This window comes from Staurois parvus, unplaced genomic scaffold (assembly GCF_062004578.1).
Source record: "Staurois parvus isolate SC_StPar_1 unplaced genomic scaffold, SC_StPar_1.0 ptg000574l, whole genome shotgun sequence".
NCBI classification, from domain to species: domain Eukaryota; kingdom Metazoa; phylum Chordata; class Amphibia; order Anura; family Ranidae; genus Staurois; species Staurois parvus.
The window spans coordinates 3,211,529-3,233,014 of record NW_028318370.1 but is presented as its reverse complement, the minus strand read 5'-3'; the positions used below and the strand labels follow the sequence as shown (position 1 = coordinate 3,233,014).

Here is a 21,486-nt window from a genome sequence, read left to right as displayed (position 1 = left end):
ATTTTGAGGAGGAGGGGGTGGTCAACTGTGTCGAAGGCCGCAGAGAGGTCAAGGAGTAGGAGCACTGAATAGTGGCCATTAGCTTTGGCGGTTAGAAGGTCGTTGGAGAGTTTGAGTAAGGCGGTTTCGGTGGAGTGTAGGGGGCGGAAGCCAGACTGTAGGGGATCGAGGAGGTTGTTGTCGTTGAGGTGAGAGCATAGGCGGGTGTAGACGAGGCGCTCGAGGAGTTTAGATGTAAGTGGGAGCAGGGAGATGGGTCTGAGGTTGTTCGGGTCATTGGGGTCCAGGGAGGGCTTTTTAAGTATGGGGGTGATGTGTGCATGCTTCAGTGGGGAGGGGAAAGTGCCGGAGGAGAGGGAGAGATTAAAGATGTGGGTGAGGGAGCGTAGGATGGAGGGGGAGGGAGGTCGTAGGAATTGTGAGGGGATAGGGTCGAGGGGGCAGGTGGTGAGGCGGGCATCAGAGAGGATCTTGGAGACTTCCTCGATGGTAGTAAGGTCAAAGGTGCGGAGTGTTGGGGGAGCTTCAGTATGAGGAATGTAGGGTGGGGTGGGAGAGGAGGTCAGAGCAGTGGTGAGGCCGTGGGAGAGGGGTGAAGAGGGGGTAGCTAAGTGAGGGGGAAGGGGGTTGGAGGGAGTTTGAGCAGCGTCGAAGTCCCTGCGGGTAATGTCGAGGGGGAGGGGGGATGATGGGGTAGCTGTGCGAGAGGGGACGGGTTGAGAGGGCGTGTGAGTTGCGGCAATGTCCTTGCGAATTGTGTCAATCTTGTTTTTGAAGTGATTGGCAATCTCAAGGGCGGTGAGTGAGGTGCTGGGTGGAGGTGGGGGTGGAGAGAGTAGAGAGTTGAAGGTGGAGAAGAGTCGGCGAGGATTGGAGGAGAGGGCCTTGATGAGGGTCAGGAAGTAGGCTTGTTTGGCTGCGTGGAGGGAGGAGGTGTAGGTGCGGAAGGCAGATTTGTAGCAGGTGAAAGCTTGTTGGGATTTTGTTTTGCGCCATAGTCGCTCCAGGGCACGACTGCGTCGTTCGAGGGTTTTGGTGTGATCAGTCTGCCAGGGCTGGAGCGGTCGGAGTCTGATGTTGCGTGTGGTTAAAGGTGCTAGTGAGTCAAGGGCTGTTGACAACGCTTTGTTGTAGGCAGTCATAGCCAAGTCGGGGCAGGACAGGGGGAGGATGCGGTCGTGGAGTTGATCAGCTGCAGAGTGGAGGGGGGCAGGGTTAAGGTTGCGGAGGTTACGGCTATGCAGAATCCTGTATCTAGTAAAGATAACCTAATGTGCTCAGCTAAGGGTTCTATAGCTAGGTTAATGAGGGGTGACAAAGGGCAGCCCTGGCGTGTTCTGTTTGTTATCTGAAATGGAGTCGAGATAATTTCAGCCACATATACTTGAGCTGATGGGTCGGAATATAATGCCACAATGGCAGAAAGTAATTTAAGGTTGAACCCATATTTAGTAAGTACTGCTCTCAAGTAGGCCCAGTGAAAGCTGTCAAACGCCTTCTCCGCATCCAAAGATAGGAGCAGAGAAGGTGTTCCAGAACCCCCTGCCCCATGGATTACATTTATTAATCTCCTAGTGGCATCTGAGGATTGGCGTCCTGTAATAAAGCATGTTTGGTCTTTGTTGATCAAGGAAGGCATTATGTGGGTTAATCTGTTTACCCACAATTTAGCGTACATTTTTATGTCCATGTTGAGGAGCGAGATGGGCCTAAAGTTTTGTGGAGTGTTGGGTTCTTTCCCCGGTTTAGTTAGTTTAAGAAGGGCAACCACTAAAGCAGACAACATTTCCTTAGGAAAGGAAGAGGAGGAGGCAGCTGCGTTGAAGAGGTCACATAGATTGGGAGCTAGTAAAGATTTAAATTGATGGTAATATTCCCCTGGGAGTCCATCAGGACCTGGGACTTTGTGAGATGGCAGAATTTCTATAATTTGGATAATTTCTTGAGTGGTAAAGGGTAATTCGAGGCTTTGAAGTTGGTCTGTTGTACGGGAGGGGAGTTGAATGTTAGCTAGGAACTATTGAATATGGTCTTGAGTGGGTTGGATTGTGGAATGATCAATTTGAAGATTATATAGGGATTCACAATATGAACTAAAGGCATTAGCCATATCTTGGGGGTTCATGATTTTTTTCTTTGGTAAAGGGATGTAGGATATATGGAAATTTAGCTTTCACTCGTTGCCCTCTGAGGCGTTGAGCCATAGCTTTCCCTGCTTTGCTGCTAGTGGAATAGGAAGTAGCTTTAAGATTACGGTGAGTTTTCTCAAAGGAGTCGAGGTAAGGTTCTAAGCTCTTGTCTCAGAGCTAACAATTTTATTTTAAGATCATGGCTGGGGACAGTTTTGTTGTGTGACTCTGTGTTTTTAATTGTGCTAATGATCTTATCTAAGCACTGCGTCCTCCTCTTTTTATCAAGAGAGCTTATACTTATCAAAACCCCTCGGATGAATGCCTTATGGACTGTCCATAAAGTAGCGGGATTGCCCACTGATCCAGTATTATATGGAAAGAATTCCGAAAGCTGTTGGATTAATTCTGCGTAGGGGGAAGATTGCAAAATAAAGGTGTTGGCTTGCCATAATTTGGTGGAGTTAGTGGGTTTAGATGTGGCGATGGTGATGGTAGTTGGTGCGTGGTCGGACCACATAATAGGCTCTATGGAAGAAGCAGATATTTGTTGTAAAAGCCACTTGTCGACCAAAAAATAGTAAATTCTAGAATATGAGTTGTGTGATGAGGAGAAAAAGGTGTACTCTCTTTCGCTTGGATGGTGGCATCTCCACACATCGTAAAGATCCTTGGCCACTAGGAACTTTTGCATTGAAGTAGTGTGTTTAGTTGTAGAGTCGGATGTGTCCATGTTGTGAACCGGGGCAACATAGAAGACGCCGTAGAGAATCAATGACCCCTTCTGTAGCTAATGGATTTTCCTCATAAGCTTGTTAAGGAAGTGGATTTGTCGAGTGTTTGGAGCATATATACAGGCTTGGGTACATTTGAAACCATTTAGGGTGCAGATCAGAATGATGAAATCACCATTGGGGTCAGCAAACTTTTCATGTAGTTGAAATTATATATTGTGCCGGATCGCCACTAACATTCCCTTTTTTTTTTCTGGGCCTCTTGCCATTTGTATATATGGAAAGTCTTTATGTTTACAAGTGGATGTGGCAGATTCTCTTGAATACATAAGATGTCGTACTTTGATTTTTGAGCGGATATTCATAGTGAAGTGCGTTTCGCTGGGTGATTCAATCCTTCGGCATTCAATGATAGAATTTTGATAGCCATGGTGACGTGGTGCAGTGCTGACTGTTAGTAGCACTTACGGTCAGATTAATTTTTGCGATTCCATAGTTTGTAGACAAAGCGGTCAGGAAGGGAGGTTCTCCCCGTGGGTTCCAGGGCCCCTTAGAAGGCAGAGTAATGATGTTCCAATATGAGACATACGTTGCGGTGCGAGAAGAGCAAAGAAAAAAAAGGTATAATAAATCTGTTAAAGAAACATAGAGTAACAGGCAGCCACATAAGTAAATGTGATGCTGCATCTCCTGGAGTGGGGGAAAGAGTTCAATGGCACAATTGCTGCATCCGCAGTGAGAGAAGGGAATGTAGCTGGTTACCATAGAATATTCTATAGATGGGGATCAACGATTCCTGGGTCTGGTCTTCAGATTGGCTTTATACCAGATAGGAGATATCTTCCCATGTGGTTTGTGCGAGCCGCTTGGAGGAGATTGATCTGGGATTATGTCCCAATCTGTGAGTAGGGACAATCCAGCCTCTAGAGATGTGGTGATGTATGTGTTTCCATTACGTTCTATGGAGAGTTTAGTAGGGTGGCCCCATTTGTAACTGATGTTACGAAGAGTTTTTGCTATGGCATTGAGTTGCCTCGTTAGATCCATAGTGAGTTTTGAAAGATCTGTGAAAATTTGAATGTTATCATAGGGTTCTGGGAGTTTGCCCAGGGATCTTGATTTTTTCACTATTTGTTCTTTCGTTGAGAAAAAATTAATTTGCATGAGAATATCTCTGTGACCGAGTCGGGAAGGAACAATGGTTTTGGTATTCGATGTATGAGGTCTGTGGTGAGATCCATAGGTGAGAGATCTGGGAGCAGGGTAAGAAACATATCTTTGTCATATTCTTAGAGCTGGGGAGATTGAACTGTTTCAGGTACCCTTCCTAATTCTAAATGATTACGCCTTGAGCGATCTTCAAGGTCCGCTATTTTTGCTTTTAACCAATTTCTCTCATCTTTTCTGGCCTCATTAGTGTCTACCAGATCGTTAACCGTGGTAGTAATATCAGTTATAGCATTTTCAACCGCATGGACTCTGTCTCCCAGATTAGCTACTTCCTACTTTGTTGGAGGGGATAAGCATGTCCTTCAACAGGGTGTCTATTACAGGTTGATTGGAGGTATGGAAGGAGGCAATAGACACATGTGTAGTAGTATTTGTACTTTATGGGGATTCCCCAAGACTCACCACTGTATCTGGTGTTCCAGCATCCAACCTCATCCTGGTTTTGGCAGGGCTTGCACATGGAGGGCTTGCAGTAGGAGATAGAGAGTGGGGTGATGAGTCCCCATGTTCACCATTGGCCTGTGTTGTTGCATCTGGAAGGTCAGTGTAGTGACCGCTGTAGCTGGGAGTGGAGGCAGGGGCCGGGGATCTGGTGCTATCTTTACCGCTGCCGCTAGAAGGCCGGAGGAAGAATTCTGTAAGTTTTTGTGGCTTCCGCTCCTCCTTGCGCTTCTGCAACATCTCCGGGTGAGGGAGAATGTAAAGCCCAGGTGATCGGTGGGTAGAAGTCGCTAAATCAGTTCCCAAGTCGCCAAAATTTCTCCTTCTGCACCGGAGCTCCTGTGTTAGGCGTCCATCCGCAGCGCGCTGGCCACGCCCCTCAATATTTTCTCTTTTTCGGACCATTCTCTGTAGAGCTGGTCGTGCATGGTTGTGCATGACGATCCCAGTAGATCAACAGTTTTTGAAATACTCAGACTAGCCCGTCTGGCACCAACAACCATGCCACATTCAAAGTGACTTAAATCCCCTTTCCTCCCCAATCTGACGCTCGGTTTGAACTTTAGCAAGTCATCTTCACCACGTCTAGATGCCTAAATGTATTGAGTTGCTACCATGTGATTGGCTGATTAGCAATTTGTGTTACCAAGCAATTGAACGGGTGTACTTAAAGTGGCCTGTGAGTGTAAAGGGCTTATATATGTGAAATGTTTGTCTGACACTCAGATTGACTGTGCAGAGACTCCCAGAACAACAATACATTCTGTCCATACTAAAGTGGATATAAGAGGTTCTCATTTCTCTCAAAATTTTAGCAAAATTAAAGAAAAATCCTGTAAAATGTTGCCATTATTAGTGAAACACATTGGAGTCACATGTATAAAGCACACCTAGTAAAAGAAACTAAACAACCATGAAACCTTGAAGGTGTATTACTTATCCCTATCTCTCAGGCCAGTGAGCACCAGCGCTGTTCTCTTTTACCTGAAGCCCTGGGCTTTGTCATCAGGTACAATGCAGGACTATAAACCCTGCATTGTCCACGGAGGAGGCAAGTATGCAACCATGGCTGAGGTAACAGCGCTGGACCAGTTGCATGGCTGGAGGAAGTTAAATCTGTTGTAAGCCTCAGAGATGAAATATGAATAAAGCATTTCCCTCTATGGTGTGTACTTCAGTTCAGCACAAAGTGTCATTTCTATCTGTTTACTTATTATTATTTATTTCAGGTACTTGTATAGCGTCGTCAATTTTACGCAGCGCTTTACATATATGTTATACATTCACATCAGTCCCTAACCCTCAAGGGGTGTACAATCTAAGGTCCCTAACTCACATTCATACATACACATACTAGGGGCAATTTAGACCGGAGCCAATTAACCTACCAGCATGTCTTTGGAGTGCCCCGGAGGAAACCCACGAAGGCACATGGAGAACATGCAAACTCCAGACAGGTGGTGCCGTGGTTGGGATTCGAACCAACGACTCTAGTACTGCCAGTGCTAGCCATTTAGCCACTGTGCTGCCACTGTCTGTTGCCTTGTTCCTCTGTTATCTTCATGAGTTACTTCTGACAAGTTTTCCTGACACTAAGTGAAGGAGGGGGCTCTTCTTACTAAGCTTAACTTCAGCTCTCTGCCCTCTGCTTTATAAATTCAGAACTTTCAATGGATGTAGAGAGGAGAAAACTGCAGATAAAAAGGTACAACTTATGTATGAGGATTGGTTTCATCTCTGTGTATCACCTGAGAGCAGTCACTTCGCTGGGTATATGGAAGGGTTTGCAACCACTTTGAGGAATACACCTTTAATCCTTGCACCCCTAGAATAAATGAGCATTTAACCCTTTCAGTGGGTACTCAAGTCACAGCGACTTTTAAAAAGGTTCTTGCACTACTTTGATACAACTTGAGTGTCATAGACTCCTCAAGTCGCAATCAAATTGCACTGGAAATCTCACGACAGTGGGGTTGCAGCAGTGTGAATACAGCCGCAAGCAGCTCAGCGAGTAAAATTAAGTTTCTTTTTTAACGAAGTCTGCAAAATCCTCCCGCGTATCCCTAGTCACTGCCTGCACTCCATCTGTAGAGCATATAAAGAGCTAGTTGACAATTTTATTTATTTTTTTCTTTATATTGAGCAGCAAGTCAGTTTTCATTGTTTAAAAAAAGATCTGACCAATTTTCTTTCTTTTCTCCTCATCAGGCAAGGCCGTTGCTCCCGAAGGAAATCCATGCAAGGTTCAGGGCCCGGAGACATGAGCGTAGAGGAGAACAATGATTAATTTGTGGTAAGCGTCATCGTAATCAGCTGACGAGATCACGAGACAAGCGTGGAGGAAACGCAATCATTCTTATAATATCTTGCTTTAAATGTAACAAGCTGCTGTCCGATGTATAAAATATAATCTGAGCAGACAGCCCAGAGGGAAAGTCACCAACCGGATACAAAAATGGGATCTTTGTGCTGCTAAAGTTAGATTTATGAAAATGATTTAATGTATATAATGGGAAAGAAAATCACATTTTCCCACAAGTTTTATTAGGAACAAATGCATTCGAGCTGCTATGTTAAATTACTCCAGTTCTCCAATTATTTTATAGGTTTAAAATTAATAGTGAACTGTTTTTTGTCTAAATTTGGCCTTGTTCACACTGGCATACTATAACGTACACCCGTGTGATGGCCGTGTTTGCCCACATGGGGATGCACAGGTGTTCTGTGCATCCGCATGCAGGCAGCCTATTCATGCCTGTTTGCAGCTGCTGCTCAAAATTTGTCAGCTATGTGGCTACCAGGCCCAGAAAAAATATACACCGTCACAGCAGTGCACTCGCACGGTTGTCAAATGGTGTCTGTGCAGCTGCTGCATCCCAATTGACATGTATGGGACTGCCTGCATGTGGATACACCCATGCGGCCTGTCTGCCTTCCTGTTAGTGCCGTGAGTGAGAGACGCAGCTGACTCAAGTGACAGTAGAACTGAATACAGCTATACCCCTAAGAGGGGACGAGGTAGAAGAGGTTTTTCAAGACCACCTAGAGGAAACCGTGGGGCTTTTTTAGGTTATCCCACCCAGCAATTGAGAAATTAGGAGTGGGCATACACAGATATCAAGAGAGGGAAGAAATAACAGGCCCGGCTAACGCGAACACGACCCAAGAAAGTGATTTGCAAGTATTCAATCTATCTAAGATGTCATTAACAATTGACCATCTAACAGTATTGAGGAGAGGATTGTCCTTTGTACCTACATAGGATTTTAACCTATTTGAATGGGTTAGAGATATAAATTTGTTTGCCAGGAAACTGGCTTTGCAGAAGGAATATAAGGACAAACCATCTAATACTCCGATGGGTTTGACATCTATGGAAGCCATAAGTATATTGGAATCATTACAAGCTGAGAACAGTGGGGATGCTGAAATACGGGGACCTTTTTCCACATTCAAACCAAGGAATAACTATACCCCGCCCTTCCCTCAGGGAGCAGCATCCAACTGTTTGTAAAATTGGTTGAGAGCCTCTCATGGACAAGCCCCATACATCACCATATTCAATCAAAAATACCTCACTGTCTTGAGGAATGCAAATGATCTACTGTAAAGCACAGTACAGACCTCTCAAAAAAAAAAGGGGGGGGGGAGTGAATACCATGTGCATTCAAAAAGTGCTCCCAAAGAAAGACCTGAAGAAAAAACGAAAAAGCTCTACATGTTTCGCTCTAAAAAACAGAGCTTCGTCAGGAGTATAAAGAATTAAAAAGGGTCACATAGTGGTTGGAAGTTGTGCTTAGCTTCACATGGTGGCAAAATGGCACCTATCGTTTGTTTCACCTCTATATATAGAGATGGTATATAGCATTTATGGAGCAAAATCAAACAAAAAACACAGAATCCCTAATCACACACAAAAGGAAGGAAGGTAAATCCTTCATTTGAACCATAAGGTGCCCTTGAGCCTAAACTGAAAATCCACTTTGCTTCAAGTTTCAAAAGACATTTATCTAGGTCTCCTTTTATAGGACCCATATTATATTTGTCAATAATCCAAAAGTTTAAGAGGTCAGCCTTACCATCATGTTTTTGTATCATACGTCTTGCTACTGGTCTATCCTTGTTTCGAGTAATATCATTCACATGTTCAAGAACTCGTCTCCTAAAGGGGCAAATTGTTTTTCCTACATATATTAGTACAGTGACCACACCTGAAACTACCTTTTGGTTTCTTATGTAGCCAAGTGTGTTTCATAGAGGTTTTTTTCTAGGTGACTATGTACTAACAGCCTTGCTTGAAACAAGGATAGACCAGTAGCAAGACATGCGATACAAAAACGTGATGGTAAGGCTGACCTCTTAAACTTTTAGATTGAGACATATATATCCTGGGTCCTAGAAAAGGAGACCTAGATAAATGTCTTTTGAAACTTGAAGCAAAATGGATTTTCCGTTTAGGCTCAAGGGCACCTTATGGTTTAAATGAAGGATTTACCTTCCTTCCTTTTGTGTGTGATTAGGAATTCTGTGTTTTTTGTTTGATTTTGCTCCATAAATGCTATATAATGGTATGAATTTTGGTCCTTAACTAGTGGGGCATTACCAGTGTTTGAGAGCACCAGCAGTGTCTATTGTGTTGTCGATTGATGTGCTGCTGTGGTGTTGTTTTTTTGTCCACAAGATGGCGTCTGTTGAGGTACTGATCATGTGCAGGTTTTGTCCACAAGATAGGGTCTGTTGAGGAACTGAGCATGTGCAGGTTTTGTCCACAAGATGAGGAACTGAGCATGTGCAGGGGCCATTTTGATGGCTACCATCTCTATGTATAGCGGTGAAACAAACGATAGGTGCCATTTTGCCACCATGTGAAGCTAAGCACAACTTCCAGCCACTATATGACCTTTTTTAATGCTTTATACTCCTGACGAAGCTCTGTTTTTTGGAGCGAAACATGTAGAGTTTCTCTTTTTTCTTCTGGGGCTTTCTTTGGGAGCATTTTTTGAATGCACATAATATTTACTGCCCCCCCCCTTTTTTTTTGGAGAGGTCTGTACTGCGCTTTACACTGCATCATTTGCATTCCTCAAGACAGTGAGGTATTTTTGATTGGATATGGTGATGTATGAGGCTTGTCCATGAGAGGGTGACATTTAGGCCCATGGATGAGTGTACCCGTATTACATATCTGTAGCTAGACCGAATATACTATCTAATTAGTTTTGTCCATGGGGGTAACTCCATTTCCTTATTAGAGATTATATATTCAAGTTGATAGGTTTATGATCAAACTACAGTGTCTCCTCTTATGCCGTCCCTTCATCTAAAACGGTATAGTATTTGATTTGGTCTGGTGTTATTAACCATTTGGATGTAAGGTAAATAATTGCAATGGTATTCAGTCATTTTGTTGTGCCCAGTACATTCCATTCCAATAGGCATTCATTACAGCTGAGCATACATTTTGTATATATCTGAATAAAGGTTATATTTTAGATTCATCCATTGGCCTGATGGTGCGTAGGGATACGCACCCTCGTCCGGCACAGAACTATTAACACAGCTGTAAATCTGCCTACAGAACGAATTTCTTGTTTAAAGTTTGCCAGTTACTGGCCACAAGTGGTAAATATTAGTAATCATATGATTTAGGGAAAGGAATATTTTATTAGTCAGTGAAACAAAGCGGTGTATTTATAAAAGATTTCATCCTGTGAAGCTGCATGTACATTTGTTCTGTGCAAATGGGGGCAAAACCGAATGGTATTAGGCTTTTTTTTTCAGTTAGACAAAAGCTATTTATACAGAATAGAATAACTTGGGAAGCGACTGTATTATCACCACTAGATGGATCTGATTATAGGAAATAAATACTTATTTACTCTGATTGTCAGTTCCATCTGGTGGCCATAGTGCAGTATTTTTTCAAACAACTCTTTTTGTCAATAAATAACATTTAACCTAGTGAGAAAGTAGCTTAATTCAAGTTTGCCGCCAGTCACACAGAAGAAATGTACATGCAGTTTCACAGGACGAATAACTGAATTTTTTAATAAATGCCCCCCTATTGCAGTTGCACTTGGCACACCAGTTCTTGCATGGGATCATCATTCTGACAACTGCCATCTGCCTTCTTTTATAAAGGCATGTCAAACATGCATCACCTTCCCTGCGGCCTGCTAAATGTCTCCTCTGCTTGACGAAGGTTGGTCTGCAGGGAGAAGACTCTAGGTGGTGGTGGGCAGACAGGAGGCATGGCCTCAACCAGGGGCGGACTGACCATTTGGAAACTCGGGCACTGCCCGAGGGCCCGGGGTCAGTAGGGGGCCCCATGAGATGCCCCTAGTACCTTTTTCATAGGCTTTTTTGAGTTTGGGAAAGGACACAGGGGCCCCATGATCCTCTATTGCCCGGGGGGCCCCATGAGTTGTCAGTCCGCCCCTGGCCTCAACTGAGAGTGAAGTGACGGCAGGCACAATAATAGCAGCTGAGGCTCCAGGCAGTGAGTAACAAGTAGTGGGCAGGTACAATACTCAGCATGGCCCTTGTGCTAGTGGAGCTAACTAGAGCGAGCCTTTGCACATATGACAGAGGGAAGCTGCCCAAGCATGGTCTTGTCATCCATCTCACTAGTGTGAAGGGAGGGCTGGGTAGGTAGCAGTCTAAAGGTGGTGGGCCGGGAATGTAAGCTGAAGAAGGTGGTGGGCAGTGAGCAAGTTTATTCAGTGCAACGCTTTGAAATTTAAATTATGTTTGGTAAAAGATTTCATCTGCATTATTTACATTTACATCTGTCAGCGCGTCCTGTGAATGACACTGCGACTGCCTTTGCAGCCCATTCTTGAACTTGAGTTTTACATAACCACCTTGCCTCATTGGACATATTATGCACATTCAGAGTGAGAGGGGTTTACAAGAAGCTCATGGCAGTAGCAGCAAAGAGATTGTATTTTTTTCCTTTAGCCAGTTGTAATGTAAAATTGATTCTGTATGGGTACAAAATTACTTCACAGTGCTTGTGGTGTGGCATCTTACCCCTCTGCCCACCCCAACTCCATGGTTCCCAGGCTCTCCTGCTCATCTAGGAGCCCAAAGCCACACCTAATATGCTCTGGATGGTGAAAGGGAGGAGGTTGGGGAATATCCATTTCCCAATCTCCACTGCTGTCTATGAAGCTGGAAGCAATCCTCTCTGAGCTCCGGTTGCAGAGCTGTCATTCCCTGGCTGCTGTGGACAGGGAAACGGCCAACAAAATGCAATATGTGCTTGATTAGCTGCAATAGAGGACAAAGGAGACATGGGTGTCTAATATACCCCTGATGACCCCATAAGGATGACCTGTCTCCTGCCCGAGGCTGTTACATAGGGGGCTTGTTAGTGATTTAGTTGAGGACTAAATTGTCCAGTGCTTATCTGCTCCTGTCCAAATTAATCATTCTAGCTTTGGAATGTGCGCACACTGGAAGAGACTCACGCTGACACACATGTTCAGTCTATGAACACTTCTAGTTCTATTATAATGAGAAAGTGAGCTTATATATGCAAAATGATGCAAGAGTCATGTGAGAACAGCATAAGCATTATACTAGTCTTTGATTGGTCATTTCCACACGAAAACAATCTCCATCATGGTATAGGTGTGATCTTCTTCCAGGTCTTATCTATAGAAAGAAAAACATTCCTTTGTCTCAAGTTGGCAGGATGGGAGGGGGGTCGGTGCTTGTGAGCAGCCATGTTACCGCTCCAATGCTGTTTCGGCTGCATCACCACTCCCTTCACTTCCTGGTCTCACAGGAGACACTGAGAGCAGCAGGAGCCATAGGCTGCAGTCACTCAAGTGCCTGTTAAGAGGGAGAAGGGGCAATGCTCACAGACTTTGTGTGGGTCTATGAACACACACAGCATGGCTCAGGAGCGTACATGCACGGGTGCCTCCATAGCGCTCAGCTTTTTAAGGAGGCACTTTGGAGGAAGAAACAGTAAACAGCGCCGGTGGAGAACTGCCAGAAGAGGAGATAAACAACTTTGAGTAGGTAAGTATAATATCTTTTTTTTTTTTTTTAAAGTGGTTCTAAAGACTGAAGGTTTTTTAACTTTATGCATTCTATGCATGAAGGTAAAAAACCTTCAGTGTGCAGCCTTCCCATCAGCCCGTAATACTTATCTGAGTGTGATCACGATCCAGTGCTATGCCTGAGAGCCTTGGCTCTTCCAGATCTCTTCCTTTTCACTGGCTGAGACACAGAGGCAAGGGCCATTGGCTCCTGCTGCTGTCAGTCACAGCCAGAGAGGAGGGGGCGGGGCTGAGCTGTGCTCTATATGACATATGGACATACAGGGCTGGCTTGGGAGCAAGTTCACACGAGCACCCCCCCAAGGGGGGCACTTGGCATTGGGGAGGAGCCAGGAGCGCTGGCGTGGGACCTGAGAAGAGGAGGATCGGGGCTGCTCTGTACAAAACCATTACACAGAGCAGGTAACTATGACATATTTGTTATTTTAATTTTAAAAAAAAAACCTGAAGCTTTACAACCAAAAAAACCCCTCAGTATCACTTTTTGTGTGCAAAAAATGAAAAAAAAAGAGTGTTCTAGAGAGGGACGGTTTAAAGGATAAGTTCACCTTTTTATATAAATAAATAAATGCACATCTTTTTGGAGATAAAAAACATGCATTTTTAATTTCTTTTAAACTATAGCCTGTAAAGCATTGCACCTGCGATCAGCAGATTATGGGTGCAATGCCAGGCTCCTGAAGACTCTCAGTCAGCTGTCTTCCCATACCTCCCGTATGGGCAGACAGTTACTGAATTGCAGCAAGAATCAATGAACTACCAGAGTGCTTATCAGTGTCCTCGTAGTTCATTAAGTACTACATAAGGCATCGGCTGAGGCGGCTGATGGTACTTGTAGTTTAGTCATTCACGCAGCTGTGTGGGCTGTTTTCAAATTGTGAAAGCGGGTGCAGGGAGAGGATCCTTCGCTACTGTCTTGTCGGGGGTGTTGGGTGGGGGAGGTCGTGGGGGGCAGGTGATCGGGGAGTGCAGATAGGTGCTGTACTGTAACATGTTACATGTTTCACCCTATATACAGGTGTATCATGTTACAAGGATGAACGTATCATTTAATGAGACTCTGTCTTTGTTATTTAATATTCAGCAATGTATTTAAGGCCTCATTCACATGGGATTTATGTGTGAAGTGCTGCAAGAATCCAGTGTATGGCTGTAGCTGGATTCACAGGTAGATGGGAATAGTTGAATTGGCTCTGCTTGCAAAAAGCAATGATAGGCTGACGGTGCCTTCAGCTGTCCTCCAGTGTCCACATGTAATTGCACATGAACTAATTACCTGGAGTTAGGCGCAGATGTTTGCCCCTGGAGGAGATAATCTGTCCCTAACCACAGGTAATCCAGCTATATGGAATACATTGGATGTTTGCAGCACCTCTGGCAGCCAGGGAGTTAGCATGTAACAGAATTAGTATGCAAGTACGTTAGTTCAGCTTGCTTGTTCAGTAAAGTTGAAGATTCACCATTCATCCTAAATGTTTTCTTAAATTGAACATGTGACATTACAGAAGAGGTTCAGTTTAATATAACTAATTATTACTAGCTATATCATGACCTTGATATCTACTAGAAATTAAAGGATTTTTCTTTTGAATTATATAATGTTTCATTAAAACCCAGCTCCAGGAAACTTAAAAAGATCTCTTGCAGTGCTGGCGCAGTGTAATAACTGTTCATTTAGTCCAGGGGAGAGGAGAAGAACTTTCCTGATCCTCCATTTCTGTGGCATATGGTGCTCCCCCATGTTCTTGCAGGTGACTGTCCCTTGTTGTCATCACGTCCATTGCTGGGTGTAGACCCTGCATTGGTCTTCATGACATCAGGACTTTAGGCCTCTGGAACATAAGGGAGGAGATGCTGCTAGGACCAGTCTAGCAGCTTAGAGGAGTGGAGGACTGTGTATGTAGATCTTCTTTTCTATGTCCCCTAAACCTAAACAATTAACCCTTGTGGGTGCAGCCCCACTGTAAGGGATCATTTTTATATTTCCCGGAGTTTGGCTTTAGTAAAGTAATGTTATATTCAAGATGTTTCTTACTTTCACAGAGTGCCTAACCAAGACAAGGAGCCATGGGTGACTGGACCTTCCTCGGGGAATTCTTAGAGGAAGTACAGAAACATTCCACAGTGGTGGGGAAAGTATGGCTGACCATACTGTTCATCTTCAGAATGTTGGTCCTTGGCACTGCTGCGGAATCTTCCTGGGGAGACGAAAAATCGGACTTCATGTGTGACACCACCCAACCCGGTTGTGAAAACGTTTGCTACGACAAAGCATTCCCCATCTCCCACATCAGATTTTGGGTCCTCCAGATCATTTTTGTGTCCACTCCATCCTTACTCTATATGGGGCATGCCATGCACACAATCAGGATGGAGGAAAAGAAAAAATTCAGGGAAGAGGAAATGAAATCCAAACAGGACATGAACAGAGACTCAAGCTACCACCAGCAAGTGTACCCAACTGAAAAAATAGAACTTCCCTATAAGGATGAGATCAGCGGAAAAATCAGGCTTCAGGGAAGCTTGTTAAACACGTACGTGTGTAGCATTCTCATCCGCACTGTGATGGAGGTAGCTTTTATCGTTGGACAATACATGCTGTATGGAATCTTTTTGGAGACTCTCTATATTTGTAAGAGGAAACCCTGTCCCCATCCTGTGAACTGCTACGTATCCAGGCCAACTGAGAAGAACGTATTTATCGTTTTCATGTTAGCAGTGGCCATACTCTCACTTCTGCTGAGCCTAGTTGAACTCTACTATTTGTCATGGAAGGCTCTTAAACAGAAAATAACTAGGCCACCACCAAGTGGCCAAAATGCCTTAAGGGTGGCCACCATAGAGCCGGAGCACCGCTCCCAGAGCTGTACACCTCCGCCAGATTTTAACCAATGTCTAAGCACCGGCAAAGGCAAGTTTGGCACCCCCTTCAACAACACACTTGCATCTCAACAAAACACGGTCAACTTTGCCACCGAGAGGGTCCAAACTGAAGATGACATCGGACAAGGACAGTTCATCCACATCAACTATTCACAAAACGCTCCGGTGACCAACCACTCCGCGCCACACCACCTGCCTAACGGTTACTGCCAGAGCGGTCGGCGTTTGAGCAAGACAAGCCGCACTAGCAGCAAAGCCCGCTCAGATGATTTGGCAGTGTGAACTCCACATTTCTTAGGGTTTCTTGAGGATTTTATAACCTTCCTATTGTTACGTATTTATATAGCCGTAGAAAACAATCTATTTTGGGTTGTGTTGGCTTTCTGGATGTAACTGTTTTTTGTACTGTAATTTGTGGCTTAAGGGCTCATAGGTGCCCGAGTCTGTTCAACATACATTTCTGTGTATTTTTCCTGCCCAGAAAGCCCAGGTTTTGCGTACAGCCTCCCATAGAAATGGATGCATGGCTGTATTTGGGTATAGCATACAGGTGTATGCAAAAAAAATAACATTTTAGGACACATAGGATATAGTCATGTTTATGATAGCACCGGCATATAGTGAGCTCCATTTATGTCTACTAGAGGCTGTATACTGTACCTGGGCTTTCTGGATGGAGGAGAGACACTGAGATTTACGTTTAGCATGCTCTGGTACCCGTGTGTGAGAGACCAAAAACTTTGTGTCAAGAAGCAGTTTAATAAAGATGAATTTACTTAACGCCAGTTCCATTTACATGTCAGAAGGTTAACAGGCAAACCAACGTAAAACTGGTCTTTCTACTTTTGGTGTACACAGTACAGTGGATAATTCTTTGAAGGGGTCCAGATCTTATCAGCAAACCTTTTGCTTTCAGATGGAGGTACTAAGGAGTAGAACCTTTTCTGCTTTATTGACCTCCTGAAAGAATTTTCCCCTCACTCATTGTCCCAGTGACAACAGTTTCACACAGGTATTGAGGGAACGTCTGAGACAAAAACTCAAATAGCAATAAAATGCTGTTAAGGATTCTAGACTTTTCACTATTATAAAAAAAAAAGCCTTTTCAGATCTTCCTACACTTCCTCTATGAAGAAACAGTTATTACCAGAATAGAAACTGAGGGGAGATCTCTGTAATGGAGTCCTGAATAGCAGTAAAAACCCCGCAGAGGTTCTAATACTTCCCCAATTGATGCATAACAAAAAAAAGTGTTTTGGCTGGATATCCACTTTCACTAGGGCTAGACTGCACCATAATGATCTAATAGGTAAGAGACCCAAGGAACTCAAGTTAAAAATATTGTTTGCAAGAGGACTTTAGATACATACGGGTCCTTTCAGACTGGTGGACCCATTGGGGTTTGTTTACTAAAGCTGGAGAGTCCAAAATCAGACTCCCTTCTGCATAGAAACCAATCAGCTTCCAGGTTTCATTGCCAAAGCTTCATTGAACAAGCTGAGGTTAGAAGCTGATTGGTTTCTATGCAGAAGGGAGTCTGATTTTGGACTCTCCAGCTTTAGTAAATAAACCTCAATGGGTCCACCAGTCTGAAAGGACCCGTATGTATCTAAAGTCCTCTTGCAAACAATATTTTTAACTTGAGTTCCTTGGGTCTCATAAACCCCATTGGGTCCGCCTGTCTGTTTTTCAGGCAGACCTGATCTGACCAACGAGTGCCCTCTATGGAGACGTGTCCGTTTGTACCCGCCTGCATCCGTTTACATACGACCGCCTATAGAGGAAAGCAGGCTGTGTCTGTGTCCACTCTGCATAAGCGGAGCAGACACGGACCGGTCACCCGCCTGCTCAGCGGACAGATCCCCCGATGAGCAGGTGGATCCACTTGCAGAGTCTGCCCATATGAAAGGGGCCTAAGAGGCTGGGAGGAAAGCTTGTTTGCATCCATACAAACCTATAATAGACTTTAGTTCTAACCTTTTTTCAGATTTGATGGAATGAGGAAAGGTGCATAAAGCCAATATCTGTTGCAGTCACACATTAAAGTTCTGTTTGTCTTTGATTTGTAGAAATAATGCAGACTTAAACAAGATCAAATCAATATTTTATGTTTTTAAAGTTTTTTGGGGTTTTTTTTTTTAGATATGCTTTACATGTAAACGTTTGTCTTTTCGAACTATATTCCAGTTGTGTTTAGACTAAACATCTGGCTACTAAAGATGGATCGAAATTCATCTGGTTTGCCAGAGACCAGCTGAATTCGATCCATGTATGAGCACTGTGAGGGACCGCCTGTCGCCCCAATTGGGTCATTCTGCCAGAGAACTGCTTTCTCACTGCTGGGACACAGGAACAAAGTATTGTAGCTGGGCATCGCACCCAAGACTAGATGACATTATCACACACCTCCCAAAGAGTAGATCCCCCTCAAATGCCAGGGCTCATAGTCAGTAGGCAAGACGCTAGCCTGCAGTCTCCTCCAAAAGACTCTGTCCCATTTGGGTCTATCACAGGCACTGATATTGTCAACCAATCAACTTCTATACAACCGTCCTGCTGGAAAATCTCCTCTCAATCAGTGCTGCAGGCTACAGCCTGCAGCTCTGATCAGTGTATTCTGGTGCAGGGAATCCTCCCTGCTGTCAGAATACAATGACACAGCAGAAAATTTCCCCTATCCACCTCAAATGCGAGGATGGGGGAATTGGATCAAGTTTTTTTTTCATTCAACCGACTGACTTCCCGACTACAACTGTGGCAGTTGGTGTACACCCAGAAAGATCCCATCATTCACCCACCTCTCCTGTCCCCTAATCTGTTCACAGAACACTATGTATTCAGTGAAAAGGAAACTAAGCAATGAGTAATCTCCGGACGATGTAAATGTTCTGATTAGGGATGAGCTTCGACTATTACACGACTATTACACGCAAGTGTACAATCCAAACGCACACGTTCCTGCGTTAAAAATTAAATTGTGTATAAATTGGTGCTGCAGCGACAGTCGGCTGGAACTGAACAGAATCAGCAAAGGAGAATGTCACCAGCATTCTGGTGACATTCTCCCTCGACGATGGAATGGAGCCATGTTTGGTCCAATGTTAATGTTTTAGGCCAAACAAACGTAATGGGTTGTTCGACAGCCAAATCTCCACCAGAACCAGGAAGTGAAACATTTAGCAGCAGCAGCCTCCTAGGAGCTTATCCTGCTTGTAAGAGAGCCAGCGACTACCAGCTTCCTAGCCACCTTTGGCATATTCCGGCCCAGCCAATTCAGCTGCCAGAGATTTTCCGTCTGCCAACAAAAGGTAAACAAAGGGGTGGGGATGGTGACTGATGTGCAAAATGACAAAAATAAGCAACCCTTCAGATTTAGTATGGATTTAATGAGGGAACCCAAACACAAAAAAAAACTAGAAAAAAGTGTTTGGTCCCCCCCAAAAATCCACGCCAGACCCTTATTCGTGTATGCAACCTGGTTAGCCAGGAAAAGGGGAGAGGAGCATGCAGCACCCCCTCATTCCATCCCTGCCTTCTGATCCATACCAGGCAACACGCTCTCAAAATGGGAAAAGGCCTTTCCAGGGGGTCCCCCCCAGCACAGCACCTTGTCACTAGGCTGATGATGTAAAGGGCCTCTTCTCCCCACTCTGGCCAAGTTGTTGTGGGGGTCTGTGAATGGGGGGGGCTTATTGGTATCTGGAAGCCTCCATTTAAAATTAAGGGGCCTGCCAGAGCCCCCTCCCCTTACCATAATTATTGAGGGGTACATAGTGCCCCTACTCATTCACAAAAAAACCCAAAATGTCCCATGATATAAACCACGTCAATCACATTATCCACATGCAGGGGGAAAATAGGGCACATTATGTGGGGACACAGTAGACACGTGTGATGTAACAATAATGGTGATACCCCCTCAGGGGACAAATGTAATACACCCTTCCGATGTATATAGTAACCCCCTCCCGCCTGCCATATAGTAATATGAGGGACGCAAGGTGGTTCTCTCATTCTGGACGACGTCATATGACGTCCTCCCATTCTAACCGCACATGCGCGGCTCCCGGAGCGCTCAGCGGTGCGATCGGTGGTGCGCTGTGTCCCTTGGACACAGCGGATCACCGATCCACGGAAAGAGCTGAAGATGTCGGCTCAGTCATGTGATCAGCTGTGTCCAATCACAGCTGATCACATGTAAACAGGGAAATGCCGGTTATCTGCATTTCTCTCCCCACGAGCGGTCACGCTGACAGAGGAGAGGAGAGCCGGTAATCGGCATTCCTCAGAGGAGACATCTACACAGATCATCAGAGCACTGATGATCAGTGTGCCCTGATGATCTGTGTAGCCCCAGCATTGCCACCTATCAGTGTCCATCAGTGCCAGCTCTCAGTGCTCATCCATGCCACATTTCAGTGCCACATCAATGCCACATATCAGTGCCCATCTGAGCTGCCATTTAGTGTCACCCATCAGTGCCAGTCAGTGCCACCTATCAATGCTACCACTCAGTGCCATCTATCAGTGCTACCACTCAGTGCCACCTATCAGTGCCAGTCATTGCCGCCTGTCAGTGTGCATCAGTGCCATATATGAGTGCTGCCTTTCAGTGCCCATCAGTGAAGCCTGTCAATGCCCATCAGTGCCACCTACCAGTGCCTCTTCATCAGTGCCACCTATCAGTGTCCATCAGTGCAGCCTATCAGTGCACCCTCATTAGCGCACATCAGTGAAGGAGAAAAATCACTTTACAAATTTTATAACAAAAACTAAGAAAAAACGTTTTTTTTTGTTTTCAAAATTTTCAGTGGTTTTTGGTTTGTTTAAGAAAAAAATAAAAAACCCCGAGGTGATTAAATACCACCAAAATAAAGCTCTGTCTGTCACAAAAAAATGATAAAAATTTCATATGGGTACAGTGTTGCATGACCACGCAATTGTCATTTAAAGTGTGACAGCGCTGAAAGCTGGAAATTGGCCTGGGCAGGAAGGGGGTATAAGTGCCCGGTAGGCGAGGGGTTAAGAAAAAAAACAAAAAACAAAAACTGACTACCAAATAACAGCAGTACACTCACCGGCCACTTTATTAGGCCCACCTTGCTAGTCCCGGGTTGGATCCCCTTTTGCCTTCAGAACTGCCTTCATTCTTAGTGGCATAGATTCAACAAGGTGTTGGAAACATTCCTAAGAGATTTTGGTCCATATTGACATGTTACTGTCGCCTATCATCTTGAACCAGTCTGTCCATTCTCTGACCTCCGACATCAGCAAGGCATTTTCATCCACACAACTGCCGCTCACTGGACATTTTCTCTTTTTTGGACCGTTCTCTGTAAACCCTAGAGCTGGTTGTGCGTGAACATCCCAGGAGATCAGCAGTGTTTGAAATACTCAGAACATCCCATTTGGCACCAACAGCCATGCCACGTTCAAAGTCACTTCAATCTTTCTTCCCCATTCTGATGCCAATTTTGAACTTCAGCAAGCCGTCTTCACCATGTGTACATGCCTAAGGCTGGCCATACATTATACAATTTTCTTGAAATGTTTGGTTTTGATTTACCAAAAACCATATAATAGGAGGTCAAAACTAATATATTTTCAATTGTATCCAATTAGGCAGGCCCTTGCACTACATAGTTGAAGGTAAATCTAAAGGAAATTGGGCAGAAATTGGACAGAAAATTGTATAGTGTATGGCCAGCCTAAATGCATTGAGTTGCTGCCCTGTGATTGGCTAATTAGCAATAGGTGTTACCAAACAATTGAACAGGTGGACCTAATAAAGAGGCCGGTGAGTGCATATTAGTGATGCAAGGGTGTGGAAATTTTTTAAAAAACTACTTGTCCAGGGACTAAAGCGGTGTCCCATTCTACTTGTCCCTCATGACCATCTACTTGTCCTGATAAAAAAATATAAATTTTAACCAAAACTGTATTTAAATCTGCTTTAAGTCATGTTTGGGGCTTTTAAAAACAAAAGCGGCTTTATGG

At 44.4% G+C, this 21,486-nt stretch overlaps 1 protein-coding gene across 6 annotated transcripts in view; it reads left to right on the top strand.

Moving 5' to 3' along the window:
* The window catches only part of GJA5 (gap junction protein alpha 5), a 162,980-nt gene extending 146,711 nt beyond the window's left edge, over positions 1-16,269 (top strand). For all 6 annotated transcript variants that reach the window (XM_089691913.1, XM_089691908.1, XM_089691911.1 and 3 more), the window contains 2 exons: positions 6,743-6,827; positions 14,650-16,269. In XM_089691913.1, coding sequence (XP_089548039.1) covers positions 14,674-15,771 — 1,098 coding nt within the window. In that variant the 5' untranslated portion in view covers positions 6,743-6,827; positions 14,650-14,673 and the 3' untranslated portion in view covers positions 15,772-16,269. The remainder of the gene's footprint in view (positions 1-6,742; positions 6,828-14,649) is intronic.
* Positions 16,270-21,486: the final 5,217 nt, after the last annotated feature.